Source organism: Macrobrachium rosenbergii, chromosome 59 (assembly GCF_040412425.1).
Source record: "Macrobrachium rosenbergii isolate ZJJX-2024 chromosome 59, ASM4041242v1, whole genome shotgun sequence".
NCBI lineage: Eukaryota > Metazoa > Arthropoda > Malacostraca > Decapoda > Palaemonidae > Macrobrachium > Macrobrachium rosenbergii.
The window spans coordinates 18,946,036-18,968,419 of record NC_089799.1 but is presented as its reverse complement, the minus strand read 5'-3'; the positions used below and the strand labels follow the sequence as shown (position 1 = coordinate 18,968,419).

At 34.5% G+C, this 22,384-nt stretch overlaps 1 protein-coding gene across 2 annotated transcripts in view; it reads right to left on the bottom strand.

Annotated features, from left to right (window-relative positions):
• Positions 1–2,889: 2,889 nt before the first annotated feature.
• Positions 2,890–22,384, bottom strand: part of LOC136837396 (E3 ubiquitin ligase Rnf121) — a 35,274-nt gene continuing 15,779 nt past the window's right edge. The window contains exon 7 of one of the 2 annotated variants that reach the window (XM_067102164.1): positions 2,890–11,420. In XM_067102164.1, coding sequence (XP_066958265.1) covers positions 11,271–11,420 — 150 coding nt within the window. In that variant the 3' untranslated portion in view covers positions 2,890–11,270. The remainder of the gene's footprint in view (positions 11,421–22,384) is intronic. The other variant, XM_067102165.1, reaches the window with a different exon arrangement.

Sequence of the window (22,384 nt, the reverse complement as noted above, 5' to 3'; positions counted from 1 at the left end):
TACAATGAGAGGGTATTTGTGGAGATAAAACAGATTTATCCTCTAAGACTGAAATCGGATCACGTTTGAGGGGGACTTGTGGAGATAAAACACAGATTTATCCTCCAAGACTGAAATCGGATAATTAGGACCCGCCACTTCAGTTTCTTTGTGTTGTTGTCGGCACTGGCGTAGTGTACTTAACTTGGTTGAAAAGTTTCTTTAGTATTTTTCATGATGATCTAATATCCTCTATCATCTCAGCCATTAATACTTCATCAAGGCCGTTTTCAATAATTGCCCGTATCCATGCTTTGAGAGTTGCATCAAATTCTCCGTAAAGTGTGTTCAATACAGTCCTTTACTATGTGGGAGTCACAATCGCCCATTTCATAATTATTTTGTGGGAGTCGAAGCCGTCAGTCAATTCAACCATTATTTTGCATATATCAACGCCATCCATTTAACCCTTATTTAGTGGTTGTCAATCCCATCCATTTAATCCTTTTGTGTCAATCCCAACTATCTAACCCGTACTTTTGGGCATTAATTTCATCCCTCTAATCCTTATTTGGCTGGTGTCAATCCGAGGCCGTACATTTTAACTGTACTTTGTGGGTGTCAATCCCATCCTATCTAACCCTTATTTTACGGATGTTGAGAACGTCCATTTAACACTAATTTTGCGGATGTTGAGAACGTCCGTTTAACCCTTATTTTGCACATTCCGAGAGCTTCCATTTGACTCTTATTTTGCCAGTGTTGAGGCCGTCCATTTGACCTTTATTTTGCGGATGATAACTTCCATTTAATCCCTATTTTACGGACATTGAGAACGTTCATTTGACCCATAATTTGGGAATGTTGAGGCCGTCCATTCAGCTCTTATTTTACGGAAGTTGACTCCGTCCATTTGATCAGTTTGCCTGTATCATGGTCGTCCATTCAGCCCTTCCTCTGTGGGTGTTAAAGCTGTCTATTCGTCAGCACGAAGTCATAATAATGAAAGCTCCTTAGCTTCTGCGATAAACATAACTTTCATTGTCAGCCTGCAGTAAGCGTGGTATTCCAAAATCTAGAAATAGTCTGTTTCATTAACTTCACTTGACCTTTTTGGATGATTATGATTGAACGAAATGGAATTTCGTCAAGTAATCTTCATAATGCATAACACAGCTGAGCTTACCATCTTGAATGGTTTGCTGTACATGACTCTTTAAGCCAAGCTCATTTTGAACGTCCATGTTGAAAAAATTGCGTTCAGAATAAGAGGTATATTTACGTGCTGCTCTGCTTCCTTGTAACATGCCTTACGTCTTCTTTTTTCGAACGAGGCGACTTACAGCATGCTGATCTATCTTGTTCATTACCTTATTGAGTTGTCATACACCTGCCATTATACTCTGCTACTTCATCGACTTCTCCAACAATTACCAGATGCTTATACAGTACATGATTGCATTAATCTTCTCTCCTCAGAGAATCGAAATTGCCTTCTTCCGAAATTCAGCTGACCACAAAAAGAGAAAACTGGGATAAGCAACTCAGTGCTAGTCTAGTAACATTTCTGCTCTGCTCGATCTTTGATGCCTCGCCAAATAAAAATATCTTAGTAAGTGGGGAGTTTAACGGAACTCCCAGATGAATTGAATTGAATATAGAATTTAGGCCTGAGGCCAAGCACTGAGACCTATGAAGTCATTCAGTGCTGAAGCGGAAATTTACAGTAAAAGGTTTGAAAGGTGTAACCACAGGAAAACCTCGCAGTTGCACTATGAATCAAATGTTAGGAGAGGCTGGAAAGTAAGATGGAAGAAAGAGAATATGAAAGGAGGTACAGTACAAGGAATGAAAGGGTTGCAGCTAGAGGCCGAAGGCACACTGCAAAAACCTTAAGTAATGCCTACAGTGCACCGCATGATGTGCACTGATGGCTCTACCCCCCTACGGGGAACTCCCAAATGGAGGTTCCTATCATCATTATCTTACTGAAACACATTCCAAAACCAAATTAAAATTAAAAAATGTCACACACAGTGTTCATCCACAATCACAGTGAGGTTTATAAATGGGTAAGAGGTAGGCAACCCCTACCCCTCACCTACTGGCACTATTTAACCTTTGATTGATTTATAGACTGATTTATTTATATATTTTAGGCATATTCCAAGCACTGGGGCAACTAAGGTCATTCAGTGCTGGAACGGAAATTGACAGCGAAAAGGTTGAAAGGAGTAACAGGAGGAAAACCCTGCAGTTGCACTATAAATCAACTGTTTGCAGAGGGTGGACAGTAAGATGGAAGAAAGAGAATACGAACGGAGGTACAGTAAAAGTAATGAAAGCAGTTGAAGCTAGGGGCTGAAGGGATGCTGCAAAGAACCTTAAGTAATGCCTACATTGCACTGCATGAGGAGCACTGACAGCACTAGCCACCCCATTGGGACTATTTAACCCTTTGAGATTTTGGGGGTCACAACATTCATGTGAATAAACTGACCAATTATGTACACATCAATACTGTCTCTTATTGATTTTTGTAAATTTATTTTCCATCTCATAAAGCAGACTTCAGGAATATTTTCAAGTGGAATACTTGAACCTTACTACAGTATCTTTAATTTACAAAACAAAACAAAAAAGTTGTCAAAACGAAACGTAGAAATTACCCAAAAGTTTTCTACAGACGACGACATTGAATCCAGTGGAACCTAAACAGCTGGGAGTCGAACATCACTGGAATCTCCAAATTAACTTCCTTGTTACAAAGTTTTTAAAACCAGATTTGAGCAGGCACTGGGGAATACTCCTACATAAAAGACAAATGGTTAGCATTCTAAGTGGAACAATCAGACGTTAAAATCTCACTTTACTCTTACTTTTGAAGGTAACATGAGTTAAACAACAAGAAAAAAAAAAAAGTTCTTTAATTAAAGATTTTTCCTAAATGAAAAATGGTCCATAATCATGACATCTAAGCTTTTACCTTAAAACACAACTACCTTTCATCAAGTCTTTATAAGAACTACTGCAACAGCAAAATCCATGAAACAAAATCATGTAAACTAATCAAATATAGTAAAGAAGGTTTATCATACAAAATGCAGCCTTAAAACATCAGCTGATGGGAAGTGCAACAAATTAACATAGCTTGGAAACATGATGAATTTTTAAGCTTCTTTTTATTTTCCCTGGAACTTACATCACTGATTAGACAAACTGTACACAATCTAGGCAAATTTTCCACAACAAAAGATGAAGTTAATTAAATGACTGTGGAAGAATCCTAATCACTAACAAAGCAAAGATCTGAAACATTTAAATCTAGTCATCTGTATAAGCAAACGCTGCCTATCAGCAAGAAGATTGGTTTAGAATATATGCTATTTAATATACAATTCTTATAAAAAGTTGACAGCTACTACTTGCTTTCAATTGTACTTGCAAAGGATAATTTTTCACTCTCACTTTTGGCCACAACTGGTCTGTTTACAGCTTGTCAAGTACAAACGACAGTCAGCATGCTATGAAATCCTATAATTCCTATATGTTTATGCATGGACACAAACCCCAAGTTCACAAAAACCTGAGAAGGGAAGACTGAAGTTGACCCTTAATGCTTTTACCTAGTTAAGCTTTACAATACAAAATGTTTAAATGACACAACTAACAATGAGTCAATGTCAGTTTTGTTGAAAATCTGAGTATGTGAACTGTCTCCAGACTATTTGGAAACATCTAGCACCATAACACAATCACAAAAAAATTCACAGAAAACTAAACAGAGGTCTCAGAAATGATCTTGCTTGATCCTGGCAAATGCTAAAGATCCCTTCTTAATTGAATGGGAAACTGAGATACTGAATAACATGGTTATTACAACTTAAACCTGACAAACAGCTAACAAAGATCTGTCATCATGAATTGACAGGAACATTTAAAGCATGAATGAGCTGGTCTTTTCCAAAAATGTCTACACACTACAGACTTCTCTCAATAAATTCGAAAGATATCATAAACATAGGAGGGGTTCAATCCTGTCATTTGTGATGTGGATGTCTGTAATTTTATTAAAGCCAATAAAAAATTTACAGATTTCCATATTACATCAAGCGACAGTGCTAGAGAATCCAAATATTTTTTACATTAAATCCTTATGTAGAGCAAAATGCATTTTCATGTCTGCTCATACCTAACAAAGCAAAGCCCTGAGAGCAACAGACTGCATCTCGTGAAAAAATAAAATAACCAACACTATAAAGGGCACTGGTTAGAGTATCAAATAAAATCAGTTATGGGGAGACATTTTAGGGCCATTTCATCTGTAATCTGGTCCACTTTGCCTGACAAGATGTTAAATTAATATTCTTGAAATGAACACTTACAAGTGGTAAGCACCCAACATTAAGAGGTTTCAGAAAGTCTCATCTGAGCGGATTTGTCACATGCACTTTTGGCCCTACATAAGCCATAACTGCATGAGGATGACACATCGATCAGTACTTTAAAATTAGTTAAAAATAAGAAAATTAATAACCCATAAGTTTTATTTGCAGTAATTATAGATTACCTGCCTACAAAAAAGTTTAGAATTGACTCTTAAGGCTAGACATATCGGAACTTACAAGTGTGCTGAACACAGGAAAGAAACAATTGTGAAAACATCTTGCCTCAAATTTTTGAGCAAGTGTGACAAAATTAGCACCTACTGCTGAAGTTCTGCCCTGCATTTATGTATATGGATATTAGCACCATGAGAGGAGTTAGGATGATGCATATCATTTTGTTGATTTCATTAACTTTTCTACACATGCTCTGAATCTGGTGCAAGTAGAGAGCAGTCTAAATGGTTTCTCTTGGTTATGGTCTCTGCATGGTTAGTTAATGGTTAATGCCTGTGTGGTTACTTAATAACTTACGTTGAAAGCAAAGATAGTCAGCCAATCAGAATAGTACAGCACATTGAAGTACAGTAGGGATGCACAGAAAATCAATATTTAAAGGCGGCAAAGATGTAGGTCTAAACCAGTTAGGAATTCAGGGAGAAAAAGCAAAAGAAAAAAAGTGGAAAAGACTCTCCTGCCATTTACCTCTGTAAAGAGAAAATCTGGTATTAAACCTTTGATAATGATGACAATGACAAGCAAGAAATAAGGAAAGATGGCAACAAAAGAAAGCCATTTTTTAGAGTCAGAAATCTGATCCACTTCAGTAAGCCCCCACCATGGTAACAGTTGAAGCAGATAAAACTAATACATATTTCAGAACATGAAACTATTAGATTAACAATGCAGTTTCACTGTCGACTTCCAAACTGAGGACGGTTAAATTTGTGGTTTTAATTCTAGGGCCCTAGGTTAGTTCAGCATACCACCCAAGTCTGGGTTTACATGCAAACTTCTGCCTATGTGGGTTTAGGCATTCTCCTTACCAAGGCAACAGGCAATACCATGTGTATTAATGGTTATACAAACTGGTGATTGCTGGAACTGCAAACAGTTTAAGTGAACAAAAGAAACGATACTTGCCAACAAAACACGAGGCCATGCACCATGTTACATGTCCCTGCCCATTCTGTTGATGCTACTGTCCTTAATCTCCTGAAAGGCTATATGGTATATTATAGTTTATCAATACCTATCATCAAGTACTGTAGTTTAACAACACCATTATGTAAATTTCGAGACTCACAGGACTTGCCAAAAGGATCTTGCACTTACACGAGAATTAAAAAGTACAGCAAGGTAAAGCTGAAGCAGGTGAACATTTACATGGGAAGAGATCAAAACCAGAATGCAACACAATGGGCAACTACAAAGAACCTTTAGGATTGTCTGCACTGTGACACATGGCAAACTTCGTACAGCAGCCTCCAACATGAAAAGATCATACCACTCACTAACTTCCTTCATAGGCCTCAGAGTAATGGCAAGCAAATCAATCTCACACTTTCACATATCTTCCCTTGAGCTGAGGTATGTCAGTAAAGTCATCATGCACACAAACATGGAATAATACAGTAAAAATATGACTGACAATAATATACTGTATAGCATGTTCAAAGTTACTAACTGATATATTCATGATCTAATATCTATTAACACATCATGATGCAAACTGAAACCAGACAGTTTAGATAAATACAAACAATAAATATGAATGATGCAAAGTAAGAATATTCAGCATAAACTGTGATAACATTCCCATCATTATTAGGTAGAGTAACCAGACCATCAAGTAGTATTCAATATTGTGGCAGAAGAGTGAGAGCAAAATTTTATCAATGAACAGACCCAAGATGAATGAAAACAAAAAATGTATTCTAATATTATAAACAAGCCTTCTTGTAGCAGCTTACAAGTTTGCCCAAAGAAAACAAAGGTCTGATGTTAATATAAGCACTTCTTTTTTAAAACATTTTCCTAAAGTACTGTAACTGGAATAACTTCCTACTAGAGAGCAACAATTTTTAGTACGATATAAAGATCTAAGAGAAATAATGTAATGATAGGATGTTCACGAGTGTAAACAATAACTTTTCATTCATTCTGAAAAATACCTCAAATAATAATGCACATTGTAAAACAACTATTATAACCAGTAACATTACCTACTTTCTTCAACGAAGATTATCTGAAAATATTCATGTAATATTATTAGTCGTTTAGAACGGATTCTGCATGAATATATCGGTGGTAAAAATGGTTCTTAATTCAAATAAATGATTATCAATTCTAATGACTAATTCTTCTAAAGATGCATTCACCAGAGCACTATGCTTTTAGAAAGCATACAGCATTTTCAATAAGGCAACTTTATCATCAGATACTTCAACAGAACGAAGGTAATTCGGCTGCTGAAAACAATAAACAGTAACACACAATGATAGGACACTGAGAATATACAAAGACAAAAACTTACTGAATCTATGACACATCTACAACTGTACAATCCAAAATGAACATCAATTATATTATGTTTTGCAAAACAAGAGCACATATAAAACCACCACTGTAACCATAAGGAACAGAAGTCGGTTCTTGACATTAGTCAGATGGTGAATACTCGTTGCTTTATACCACACAAGCAATACTAAACAAGTTCCTTGATAATGTCAGTTAAACTTGTCTTAGACTTCAAATCATTAAACCCAAGTTTATACTTTAAACAAAAATTAAATAAATTTTGATTAAATATAAGAAATTCAAAATCAACATTTTCTTATTAGACTATCAAAACTGCTTGCAATACCAAATTTCCTTCCAGTTAAACCATTTGTGAGGAAATATTAAAACTACCAAAAGTGGACACCAATTTGAACTATCATCATACCCTAGCATATGACAGGAAATATAACAACCACCTAACATATGAACCAGGGAATATAACAAACAACCAAGTTACCTAAGTAAAAAAAAAAAAAAAAGTAACCAATCACAAAGAACCACAATACTTACATTACATGGCTAGAAACCATTTTTTTCTAAAAATCACCTTTCATCATTCCTCTACTATTTCTTAATGGCATTATCTCAGCTAATATAAAATACAGAAAGTCTTTTACCCACAATGTCTGAGACCTATAAGTGGATTGAAGGTTTGCATAAAACAGAACATCTTAGCCAATATAGTTGATATCAATAACCAGAGCAAAATCTTTTGAAATATTTCCTTGTCCTGCATTGCCTTTATGCAATTTTGTATATTTTTGGAAAACCAGTATTTTTCAACTGTGAAACAAATCTTACACCATTAATTTTCAGTTGAGAGCCCAATTCTCACCAAACAAATACACAAAAGGAAAGCCTACCAACGTGGTAGCCCATTATATAACTTTTAAATGATTCATGGGCCATCCTTCTGATGAGTGGCAGAATCTGGTAAGGAACAAAAACCTTAAACTTTAGCCTAAGTCTGAACATCCAAGACGTCCTACAGCTAAAAATAATTTCACAAAACTTCCAGCATAAGATAAACTGCACTTTAACATCTAATTTGAGAAATATACCTCCAAATTGCAAAACTTTTCAACTGGTAACTTACAAAATAAACACCCACGCTAATGTAGCTGATATATAAAGAAAACTGGTAAATTCAGAGGCTATAATTTACATCATACCTACAAACACCATGGGAACATTAATAAATCTCTATCAACAAGGACTTCTAGGTACAATGTCAGCATGTACAGTAACTAATCAAAATGATGTTCGACAGATAAGAATCTCAAAATGCATAAACCTTTAGTTCAAAATAAAAGACATCTTGAAATTCTTTTGATGTCGTACCATGCTTAACTATGCAGGCAGTGATTAAAGCAATGAATTATCATCTGTGTTCTGGAGTAAATCAGCCTTTTAGTCAAGTTTCCAACAGTGACAGTCTTCAATCTGAACAAAATGGTATAACAAAATAACTTGTAAGCAGAGTAAGTGGTGGTACTATTCAATCTCAAATTCAAGTGGATGGAAAATTTCAAAGGTGCTGCTGCAAAAGGATATTTTCATTTATGTTTAAAGCTCTTACTCAACCCCAATGCAATCTATCTCTTTACTGTGCCTCCCACAAAGTGAAGAACGAGTTTAATGTTTCTTTTTCATTTGTCTTTGGAAGAGCATTACACATAAGCACTCTTCACTGCAGAGAATATCAAAACTGGCTAGTATAAGTATACACATTTTTAAAATTAACTTTGCTACCAGAAAACAAATACATAATGTAAAGCGTAAAATAAAACTTTCATGGGATATTTCTCCAACACTGTAGAAAATAACAACAGCAGAAAAAGAAAAAAATGAAAACAGAAAAGAATACAGTGTAACCAATTAAATTTACTAATGAATCTAAACTCTAGTAGTGATGGGTGACTGAAGACTGGTGACTTATAACAAGTACAGTATAAATCACACTACCTCCAATGATTCTAAGGAAACCATACACATATTGAATTAATACTGGCTACTTCAAGTGATATTCATTACATTCTTTACAGAATAAATTGCAAAAAAATCAGAGGATCAGCTTTAAACTTCTAAGACAGTAATGGTGCTTACCTGCCACAGAAATCTGCCAATATTAACAAAGTGAAAAAACACCTCATTGCCAAAAGTTATCTGTGGCATTTGGGTTGAAGTTGGAAGGAATGTAATACTTCAAAACAAGTACTGTGTATTTGAATCCTCAATGGATACACAAACTTAATGCAACTACATATACATAATGATATTTAAACATGTTTTTACTTTACTTAATTGATAAACCAAATTACAAGACGTGCCAGATCCCGTTTCATAAAAGCTTTAAAATTAATATTAAGTAGTTTAATCACATAAAGGTCTTAATATTTATTTGCTTAAAAGGAATGTGAACTAAATAATAAGTACTTCCCAATATAAAGTGACAACTACACCCACAACTGGATAGATTTATTAAAACATACATAGAAAATTATAAGGGATCTTAACATGTTTACTTGAAAACTCTGCTCATGAATTGTGTCCGAAAATTAACAATTATAAAAGGTCACAAACATCATACTAACAATATAAACTTTCAAACATAACTGTAAGAGAGAGAGAATTTTTTTAAAACTAATAACTTTGGCTTCCTAATCACCTAATCAAGAAGCCATAAACTAAATGACAGAATAACTTTTGTAATGTTTTGTTACCAATTTAAGGCAATTCTCTTATTAGCGAAGCCAAGCACAGTAAAATACGATATAAGTGCCCATCAGATCATACAAATAAATTGGAAATTTTTTTCTTTACCATTAGAGTACAGCAATGCACTGATATACACCTAGTTTCCAAATTTGGCATCAAATATCAACTGTGAAAATGCCAATAAGAATCCCATGGACCACTTCAAATATTGACAGGTGAATGCTCAAAATTATCCTTCTCTCTCTATACAGCCAGCACCAAAACCACTGTCATGGTTTAAAGCCAATGTACAGTATTCTAAAATACTGTACAATGTATAGTTTTTTGATAACTTTATAGTATTACTGAAATGAGAAATAGGAGTGACATGAAGGGCTGATAATTCAAGTTTTGTACACTGCTTTTGTTACTGAAATAAACGGCACAAAGTTATGAGTAATGAGTATATTTGTAAATCATGTCTTTCTGCCTACAGAGGGCTACTTAATATTTCACAACTAAACTTAAATCATTCACAAATCCATTATCAACACTATAGTAAAATTTCAAAAGCTGACAAAAACTTTAACCCTACTCTTGATACACCATTGCATAATGGCACACATCTTCAAATCCTACAAAATGTACAGGTTTTCAAATTTTAGTCATATGGGTCAATTTCATGCAACAGATAACCTCCTCCACCTTTCATCATTAATTTTCAAAATCTCATAAAGTTTCCTGACAAATTATGACTTTTTCAAAGTTGTAAATACAACCTATTCATAATCAAATATCTAAGTTATAAATCTTCTGGTAAGATGCTAACTATGTTATGCAAAACTTTTTTTAACTACTCTTATTTACAACCTATGCAATGTTAGTTTCATTAATAAAGCAATACTCTACAACTATTGTATATCATATAGGAAATTTGTTCTGCTGTGATTACAACATTGTCAGACGTATATGCATTCCCTCAGTCCTCAAAGAGTATCTGAAGTTCAATAACTGAACCACAATTTCTAAGTTTCTACTCTCTTTTGTTGCCTTCAATGGTTCATTAAACTACAATCGCCTTTGCTATTAGTTGACTTAAATGTACTCAGTAATGGAAAACCTGACAAATGTTTCCAAAATATACCCTAGTGCAAACACAATTACAAATCCTTACCTCAGATTACAAAACAAAAAGGCAGAGAAAAAGAGGCTTCTCTTATGAGCAATAATAAAAATGCAACGCTCTGATAATAAGGAGTCTATAACACTATTTATACATGAAACAACGGACAGCAGCTGAATTCCTTCTATTAACCTGTACCTTAAATCTACCGCATATGTTCATGGTAACAATAAAGTAGTTCATTCATGCCCAAGCTACAAACTCAAATATATCATCCCCCCACTATGCACTTGAAAAATGCATCCTGTGTTACCATACTAAGAATTCCAGCTCTTCATTAAGGAAAAATGTCAGGTATAACCTTGCAGTATACGCAGCACTGTAGAAACTACATAACCATTACAAAATATATATAAAGCTAATCAATAAATAATACAAAATATTTATCATTTGTTTACAACAGTACAATTCATACATCCATAAAAATCTAAATGGTCATGACTAGATATCTACAGTAAGAATGGTTATTGTAAACCCAGGTAATTATTTATGCCTTGAACCAAGAATATGATTGCAGGTTGCCATGCTACTAAAAGTCTTATCCAATCCAACAACTGTCCATAAAAGACATGAGGTTTTTCCCATGGATTACAGAACATCTTCTTCAAATCAACCTGGAAAGAACAAAAAATTATGCTAAATCAGTAATCAGTATCAAGAGACTTCTTGATAATTGATTGCCCAACTTCAATAAAAAAGAATTCAGTTAAGAAGAAGAATAAGATTCATGACGATAATGATGATATTCTTCAAGTCTTTGGTAGTAATTAAGATTACTCACTGTGCTCTCTGAACCAGCTATGACAGAATGGGCATCAATTGAAGAAAGTTTTAATGAAAAACCAAAGACTACAACATCATCATGGTCTATGCTGATCCTACAGTCCCAAGTCTTTAGTTCACAACAGAAGAGGAGCACTCTCATGAAACTACCATTATCTGGACCTTAATGATTTGAGCCTTTAGACCAGGGGTCAGCAACCTTTTGGTGAGTGCGGGCCAGACAGGTATGCAGTGTCTTGGAGGAAGGCCATAATATAAAATTTACTGTAAGGATTGCTCAGTGCCTTAAACTAGGTAACAACTGTTAGATAATTAGTGTCCAGGTATTAATTTGACTGGATGTGGCCCACACGCCGGAGGTTGCCGACACCCTGTTTTAGACTGATCAAGCAACTGTACCATCTGATTGATAGATCTGTATGAAGAACTGGATTTTTGTTATAAAAGCCTGATTTATTCGTAACCATCTCACCAGTCATGCTACAACGAAACAGCTTTTCAAGTGGGAGGTAAAGTCACTGAACGTCTAGGACTGTTTGCATAGGGCTAACAACTGTAATAAGTCAGAAACATTGGCTCTCAGAAACTAAAAAAATAAATAGCGATTAGAAATAATTTAACTAAAGGATACGCAACTGATAGGTAACAAATGCAGCAAGTGGGGTAATAGATATACTAGAATTAAATACAAACATAAAAAAATCCTATGTATCAAATAAAATAAAAATCAAAGTAATTCTATGCAGCACTGCCAAAACTGTTCAATTAAAATTAGACAGCACTGAAAACAAAGCAGGTTGGTTCTTATGTGTAATATTTTAATGTAACTGATACACATTAAAACAAACAAGGTACATAATAAAAACAGAAAATTCAATAAAACTCCAAAACAATGCAATGCTAAGAAGACAGGCAATTTGCCCTTTGTCAGGCACACAATAAAAACAAGATAGGTTAATGCAAACAAAAATCTGCCCCCATTCGTTAACCATAGTTAAACAACTGCGAAGTAGCTGACGGTAGCCAATAAAAATTACAAATACGGAGAATATATAAAGGTTGAAAGCAATGAACAATCCTTGAATATTCCATAGTGCTCAAGAGTAGATATACATGAAATAAAAAAAGCACGCAGGTAGTCATTAGAGGTCTGGAAAATCTGCTAAACTTGTTAGGTATCCGTACTTCACCACTTTCCAATTTCTTGTACTTACAAACAAAGTGGTGAAAAAAAGCTGAAACATTAGAATTAAAATGAAACACATCTTGCTGAAGAAAACATGCTGGTGAGCATTCTATAAACTTATGAATTATGAGGTGGCTGACAGAAGGATGCCTGATGGTATAGGTGACACTGGTATCGCAGAGAGGTGCTCTTCTCTTTTGTGACCTAAAGGCTGAGAGTCTGAGGATCATCACACACCACAATATGAATATGACTGATGAGTTTTTATGAAATAATACTTTTCTTCACCATAAATCCATTACTCTTACCAAAGATTAGGAACTCTATTCATAAAGAACAAGACCACAAGGGCCACTAACTTGAAATTCAAGCTTCCAAAGAATACGGTGTTTATTAAGACGTAAGAGGTAAAGGGACATACAGAAAGAAGAGACCTCACTAATTAAAAAAGAAAAAGTAAATTTTAAAAAATTATCTAAAAGAAGATTCCAGAAGGTGTTAAAGCAAGTTTGTGAAGTAAGGGAATGCACTGAATACAAAAAGCTCTGGATATTAAGGGGATCACGAAAGGACAAAATCCCTAGTAATTAAGCATTCAGCTGCATTTGTGGAATAGGAAGAAAATCACAAGTACTTCATACAGAAATGCATAAAAGTGACTGACCCTCAAATTATACATTTGGAAAAGATTGCCATAGGATGTATTAAGGGGATTACTATTATTTTTCTTAAGCAATTTAACCAGACACTGAGCTGTGAAGATGAGTTAATCATACCTAAGTAGACAAAACCTGACTTGCCACAATCATGGGTTTACAAAAAAATATATATATTTATGGACAACATCCCTCAAATAAAACTTTTGCAAAACTGGAACACCCCAGCTCCCTGCTGCTAAAATTGGGATTATGCTAATATGCTTCTTTATATGGAGCAAAGTTGATTGTGTCCTAATTTCATGACCCTTGACCTTTCACTCAGCAGCCTTATCTTTCAACAACTTTATAATCCCTTAAAATGATTTTCCTGAGTCACAAAGATATCAAATTCTTTTAAACTTTTTTAATTTCTGAGAGACGAAAAAAAACCAAATATGTGTTCTAAAATTCTTAAGCCAAGGAGGTATATCCTGACAGCCCTTAATGGGCAAGCATATCTTGAAAGTCAGCGGAAGACAGCAAATTAAAATGCCATCAGCAACAGTGTCTCACTTCTTAAGAAAGGTGTTGGCGAGGAGGTATAAAGTCCTAAGTAATTGAAGAATAGAGGCTCTTCCTAAGGAAGTGATCTGGCATCAAACCTTGGCCAGGTCATTGGATGAGCTACCTGAGCATGGAATTGATCTGTCTAGAAGTGAAAACTGCAAGTATCTGGAGTTAGTTAGTTATAAATGATTTGTTTAACCAGACCTCTGAACTCTTTTAGGGTTCTTCTCGGGCTGGAAAAAAAAGGGGGGAGGGGGAAAGAATACAAAAAAAATTAAATAAGTAATTAAATAAGTAATTAAAAAAATAAATAAATAAATAAATAAATAAAAGGGGAAAAAATTAAAATAAAATAAAAAATTGCGAGGGAAAGAAAAAAATTTAGGAAAAAAAGGGAGGGAAAAAAAAGAGGGGAAATTATATTTTATTTATTAATTCAATTTTGTTTAAGAAGAGAATGATATTATTAATTGAAAAGTTATTACCTTCAGCTAGAATATGCTTCATTGATTTATTAAGTATTTCTTTCATGTTGCCATCTGGGACAGTCAATCAAGATATGTCTGGTTGTTATTGGAATGTTACATCTTTCTCAAGTTATTGGATTTGTGCGCGGAGTTGACATCAGATGACCATGTGTAAGTCTGGAATGTCTTATTCTGAGTTTTGTTAAAATTACCACATTAATTCTTTGTTTTTGGGTAGAAGAATGCCACTTTTTAACTTCGTTCTTAATGTCTTAGTTTGTTTTGAGGGGGTGTATTTGACCAATCATTTTGCCAATCCCTATGAATTAAAGGTTTAACTGATGCTAGCCAGTCTGATGTGGGAGCTTTCGTAGTAGTTGGGGGGATTGTACAAGCCAATTTAGCAGCTTTATCTGCTTTCTCATTATCCTCAATGCCTACATGGGCTGGGATCCATCAAATATGAACTTGATGGCCGTTTGTAATTAATTGATGAATTTCCAGTTGGATATATTGGACAAGGTGATTATTTGATTTAAATGATCCTGTTGCTTCAACTGCACTTCTTGAGTCGCTCAATATGAGTGCTGAAGGAATTCCTTTTTTTTCATATAATCTGGAGAGCCAATTGTATGGCTGTTAATTCAGCTGTAAATACTGATGATATCAGAGGAAGGCCCATTTGGATAGTTTCATCACTTGAATAGGCTGATGAGCCCACTCCAGCTTCATTTTTGGATCCATCTGTATAGATTATGAAGGGACTACCCTTCTGTCTTATGTGTTCCATGGCATGTTGATGATAAATTTCTGTGTTGAACATATATTTTTTTGAAAGATATGATATGTGCATATTTTTGCCATTTTTAGTGTCCATGGTGTGATCTGATTTATTTCTTGAGTAAATTTGGGTATTAGCCTATGTAAATTCAATAGATGATTAGTTTTTTAGTAAATGGGTTTTGATTTAGGTTATTATTTGTATTTTTATTGAGAAATTTATTTGATACAAGAAATGTGCCTGCTTGAAGGGATAAGCCTCTTCTCTGAGTAATTAGATCTCTGTAATATTCTGGAGGCAGTTGGCCTGCTTCTGCTAGGATAGAGACAGTTGGAGATGAGCGGAAGGCTCCTCTACATATACGCACTCCCTCTAATGTAAAGCATCTAGAGATTTTAGAGTTGCTTCTGAGGCAGTTGAATAAACTGGACAGCTATAATTTATAACTGATAGTACTGTTGCATTGTACAACATTAACATTGTCTCGCCCTGCACCCCATTTGGTGTGAGAGATTTTCTTTAATAATGTAAGGGCTTTAGATCCTTTGGCTTTGATATATTTGATATGATCTTTCCAATTTAAATGTTGATCAAAAATTATACCCAAATATTTAACACTGTTACACATGTTTATCTCATCATTATAAAACTTAATGGTTTGTTGTTTCAACCATCTTTTGTCTTTGTAGAAGACAATGCCATTTGTTTTATTTACCAACAACTTGATGCCTACGGAGTTAGTCCAAGTGGTTATATTATTTGTTGCTATATTAAGTATTCTTTGAGCATGTCTCAGAGAATAACTTGAATAATATATTACAAAATCATCCACATACAAACTATTTTGTACACCCTCCGGCAGATTCACAGTAATATCATCTATTGCTAGGGCAAATATGATGCAGCTCAAAACAATGCTTTGGGGGATACCCTCCTCTTGTATGTAAGAATTTGAATATGTATTTTCTATGCATACTTGAAATGTATGATTTATTAAAAAATTGTTGATAAATATTGGAAGGTGACCTTGAATATCGGATTTGTGGAGTTTGTGCATAATATTGTATCTCCATGTGGTATCATATGCTTTTTCTATATCAAAGAAAACAGCCACTGTCAGCTTTTTCTTTTCAAATTCTTTTTTAATATGATCTTCTAATTGAGTTAAAGGGTCTAGTGTAGATCTACCAGCTATTGATCCCGATTGGGTAGGTGATAAAATTGAGTATTTTGTTGACACTTGTTAATCTCAAACTAACCATTTTCTCCAACAGTTTGCACAAGCAACTTGTTAGTGATATTGGCCTATAAGTAGTGGGGTTGCTAGGGTCTTTTCCTAGTTTACTGATGGGTATGATTATTGCATGTCTCCACTTAGTTGGGAAGACATGCATTAGCCATATGTTATTATATAATTTTAATAAGAATTCTTTAGCTAGTGTAGCTAAAGTTTGGATAATTTCAAAAGAAATCATATCATGACTCGGAGCTGATGATCGACATGATTTTAGGGCAAAATTAAGTTCACTCATACTGAATTCTTGATTATAATCAAGGTCCTCATCAGTTTCAAAATTAAGTGTGATTCATTTTTTGTGTTATGTTTCTTTTGAAGTGTTCATCTAAATTAGAATAAGCACTAATATCTTCTATATGTTTGGTTAATATATTTGAAATATCTTGTAGGTTATGATTTAGTTTGCCATTATATTGTATTGGGCTTCTAGGTGGTCTTATATGTTTACCATTGATTTTATGAATTTTGTGCCATATTTCCTTTATTGAAGTATTTGGTGACAACTCTGAAATATAATTTTTCCACAATTGAGCTTTTTCGAATATTATTGTTTTTCAAAATTTTGCATTATATTTATTATAAAGTGGTTTAATGTGATCAATAGTTATATTTATAACTATTATCTTGTTTAGTTTGTTTATATTACAAGGGCCTTTATTAAGGGTGTTTAATCTACTTTAGTTTATTCAAATTACGTGCTAGTGTGTTTGGTTTGATTTAAGAGATAAATTGTTAGACCACCATGGAACGGGGGATATTTAGGGGCTGAAGAAGTTTTGGGGATGCATTTATCTGCAGCACTGATTGCAAAACTGGAAAAGAAATCATTTGTGACATCATTGTTTTGATTTAGTGGAAAGGGAGGGATATTTCTAATTTGTAAATAGTATTTATCCCAATCAGCTTTCATTGAGTAATATTTTATGGGAAATGACTGTTTTTTGCATTCTAATTTTTCGATTAATTCCAGTGAGCATAATGAAATATCTATTAAAAGAGAAGGTTAAATGAGTTTTTGAGAAGTACGTTGGTGAATCACTTTCATTCAGGTAATATAAATTCTGAACATTTATGCAATTCTCAATGTTTGTGCCAGCCAAGTTACTAGCATGTGTGCTGTCCCATAATAGATTATGGGCATTAAAGTCGCCTACTATTAGTAGGGAGCCATTTACATTATTTAGTATTTGTGGTAAATCACTAAAGTTTGAGTTAAAATTTGGCTGATTATATAGATTTAGTATAGAGATAATTTGATTGTCTGGCATATGCAATTTGATTACAGTTATTTGATATGACAATGATGTAATATTTAAGGGTTCATAAGTTGAATCGTTATGAACATACAGTATATAGCTGTTTCTAGCTTGCCATCTGCTATTGGTGAGTGGCATGCTAATTTATAGTTTCTAAAGTTCTTAGGAGTTGTACCAATATGATGCAGACATATGCAAAAAGGTTTATGTTTCTTTAGTATTCTCTGGATTTCACCAAGCCGAAGCCGAGTAGAAAATCCATTTATGTTCCATTGAATTATTTTATTGGTCATTGTTTGGTGGGATTGGCGTTAGATTTTGTAAGTTAACTGTTGATTTAGCTATATCCCCTAACATTTTAAGGGAGTTTGTGTTACTTTGTGGTTTCTTTGTAACTAGGTTTGATTGCTGAATATTTGATGCATTGGCTGGTTCTTCTTCATATTTCCTTATTAGCAAATCTATTTGAGTTTTGATTTTTTTTTCTAGTTTTAAGGATTCCGAGCATAGTTTGCCATCTTGATGGAATGTTAAAGGGCATTTTCAGAACCTAGTAAAGTTATTTATGAAATTTTTGGTTATATTTTCATTTTTGTTAGGTAAACGATTGTACGTTATGATGAAACACTCGTGACATCCGCAAGATAAATCATGTTCCAAGTGTTGAAGGAATGGTTCTGATCTCTGGGTCCCAATTATGTTTCCATTATTGGATGTTGAAATATTTTTGTTAGGAATTTCTGGTATAGGTATACTGGATCTCCGATGTGCTGGTATAAAATTTTGATTTGATTTTTTAGGTTTATTATTATTATTATTCTTTGGTCTTGTTGAGGGTTGATTTGATGTGGTTGTGATTTGATGAATTTTATGGGTTTCTAATTCTTCAGTGGGATGTTTAATTGAAGGTTTCTTCGTTGATTTTCGTGATGAGAGTGCAGAAGAGTTAGTTGATTTATACATACTTGGGGAATCGTTATTTATATTTGTCTTGGATTGTGGAACATTATGGATTTCCACTTGTGATGCCGTTAATGTAATCTGTTTCAGATTAATAGGCGAGAATGGGGTTTTGTTAAATCGATCTGTGAATGGAATGTTAGGTTTTTTACCCTTAGGGGGAGTTCTGTCAATTACTTTCCTTTTTTTATTATGGTTATTTTTGTCAATTAAGCTTTCTGTGAATGATGTTAGTGCATTATGAGTATCCAGATCTGGATTATTAACCTCTGTTGATTTTTCCATATCATTGGAATTCGTTTCAGAACGATTAACTGGGCTTATTACTGGGGAGGTCTGTTGTGATGTAGGAGAGGTCAGTTGCAACTGTACTCTTGGGCTTTTATGAGTAGTAGAGGAGGGGGAGAGGTGTGTCTCGGATATTCTGTGTTGAGATTCTTTATGTTTATTATGAGTTGTTACAGTATTTGAATATGAATAGCGTTTTACTGGATCATTGATTCCTCTCACCTTCAGGTCGAGTTTGGCTTCGTTAACGGGCATACCAGTTCTGTCCATTAACATTTGTAATTCTGTATAATATTGATAAAATATACAGTCTTTGAATTTTGCATGATGACTTTATTTGCAATTGACACATTTGAAGGTTTTGCATTTCCAATTTGTTGTATGGTCTTCAGAACATACAGCACATATAGTGTTATTTCTACATCTTTTTGTTGAATGGCCATATTTTAGACAGTTAGATTATTGGAGAGATTTAGGGACAAAGGGGCAAACTTCTCTATTTAGTCTTAGAATTTTTATTTTTCGCGGTAGTTTCCGTTTGTAAATTTTATTTTGACTATTTTAATATGTTTATTTGCATCCTTTCTACTTGAGACAGTATATAATTCCAAGTCATGTATGTTGTTGTATCTTAATTTAAGGGAAACAATTAAGATTTGTTTTGATGGTAGCTCTTTTTTGTCACTGTCTGGGAGCATCACTGTTCCTTGTGTATAGTTTAGTGTTTCATGGCTGGTTACTGTTACTTTTATTTCATTTATGTTTTTTATTTGTAGAAAGGTTGTTGATTGGGCTTTGGTTATTGTTTGTATTAGCCATTCATTGTTTTTGATATGTCTACATTCCATATCTTGTGTGGGGTGTATATTTAATAATCTGTTCTCTAATATGGCTGGTGAGATCTGTTTTTCTGCTTTTAATATTAAAAATCTGGACCAACTGTCTGGTTCAAAAATATGTTCAAAATGAACTATAAGTTCAAAATGAACTAGTGTAGGATTGAGTCGATAGCTATTTCTTTTTGATTTTTTCACATTCATCGATGATGAGTTGTCTTGTGTTGATGGGGTTTTAGGAGGATTACTTGTCTCTATTTTAGAATTACTGTCCATTATGTATGGTTCCAGTGTTATGATACTGGAGTTTACCAATTTGTTTTTATTTGTTTCTTTTTGATTTTCTAAACTCTCTGAGTCTTTAGGAATTGATATCTTATTTGGAACAGGATGTTCCTTTGTGGCGTTTATATCTATACTAAGGAGATTCAAGAGTGACGTTTCAATAGTCATCGACTGTGCCAGAATTTTATCATCATGGGGTCCAGGGGTACTGAAATCTTCATGACTACTTTGCATAAAGGATAAAAAAAAAAATTAATAAATCTTCAAAAGATATCACTGGCTTTTTATGAAGTTGAATGTTCCACTAATGGCACAAGTGGGAACTGACTTTCAAATGTCCACGCCCCTACCCTACCCCAAAAATGGGATGGCATATCATGATTAGTATTGGCCAAAGTGTAAGCAAAACCAGCTTGCTAGGACTGAATGTATTGTAATAATAAAGTCATCCCCATCCTAATTACAATATGGGCTAACCAGACAGAAAACAGAGTCCTATTCCTAGAACCAAGCCCCCCGTGGTCCAGCTCCATAGAATAGTTCCGCCTGAAAAAAAACAGGCCTGAACATTATCAGGTAGATGATGGTTCTACCATAGTTCCCACTATTTAGCTTCAGATTCAACTTCACTCCATCCTATGTTTTCCTACTTATTAAGTTTGGTAATTTTGACAAAAATGGAAAAATCCACAAAATTACTCCTAAAATGTATTATTATGTATGTGGGACACTTGGGATCAAACTTAGGGAAAAAAAAAAAAAAATAGATCCCCAGGCTCGAGAGCCCCCTCACCACGTCAAGGTGGTCCCAATTTGAGGGAGTCAAGTATCTGGAATGATGAAGGCCTATAGAGTAGACATATATCTCTTGTAGCCTCTGCCAATGGGCCAGTCACTCCATCTAAGGTTGAAATCCCCCAAAGATTCTCCTCACAGCTTTTTTAATAATTCAAATGGTTTTCAAATCCAATCAAATTCAACCAAGTAATGAACTTGGATTTCTCCTCTACTAGCCTATTCAATTACTCCTTGCACGAATGGCTCACCAGTATCAAGTTTTAAAACCAGGTTCAAGTTATACTATAGACAATGTTATTCCAATCTGAGAGTCACTGAGAACATTCTATAACCTTCAAAACTAAACCTAAGTAACTTCTAATAGTGGAATAACATATACACAAAATAAATCTAGTTTCATTACTCTGTTCAAACATATCTTTACCTTATGCCTATTGGGAAGGAGCAAAGAATGAACAAAAATTTTCAGTGCTGCAATTTTAAAACCTGAAGCCAAAGGTACGTCCTGACAACCGACAATTAGCTTGTTCGAATTTACAATAACGTTCCTAACACTTACTCAGGAATAGGGGAAAGGAAAAATAGGTTTAGTCATTTTTAAATCAAAGCAGGATGGATGGAAAAGCATTAATATCACATCTGTGGTTGGAGGACTTAATATAAAATAATTTTAATTTCAATTTTCATCATTCACCATCTTCCAGGGTGTCCTAAGGATTCACCAGATTTGATAATGAGTTGCACCTTCAAAATTAGTCAAGCAGGCCTTGATGACTCAGGTAGGCCGGAGTAGTAGCTCAGACCCCTCAAACATCATAGCTGGTAAGTATGTTTACTTCAAGGAGCCAAGGGATGGTGGAGTAAAATATAACATGAAATAGCAAATGGCAGGACACAAACTTTCTTGTCAAAATCAACAAGGGTCTTATCAGTGTCTTGTGCACTTTGCTCGGTGTCTTACAAGGCTCCTGCTACCTTTCAGTGCCAAAAAACAGAATATAACAAGAGACAAACTTTCTTGATAACATCAGCATGAATCGCATCAGTGTCTTGTGACTGCTGCTTGGTGTCTTATGAGACTACCTCTCAATGCCAAAAATGACACAAATCCATCCTAGGATCTCATTACTAAAAAAAAGTCCTCTAGCTGACCTGGAGGAATCTTGATTCATTCCTTACCCTAATTAATGTGGATTACATCTAAATCCTTGTCAAACCCTGGCTCTCATGGCTAGGGTGGTAACTCCATGGCTTTCAAGGAGATGCAAACAGGTAGCTTCCTGTCTTGGGTGAAGGACTCCAAGACCAAATACTGAAAAGGATATGAGGTCACAAGTCACATGAAGCAGCCATAGTCAAAGAAAATAAGGAGACGCGAATGCAGTACTGCAGAAAGGTTATAGGGACAAATCATGTGCAGGTCTCTTGGTAAGAGC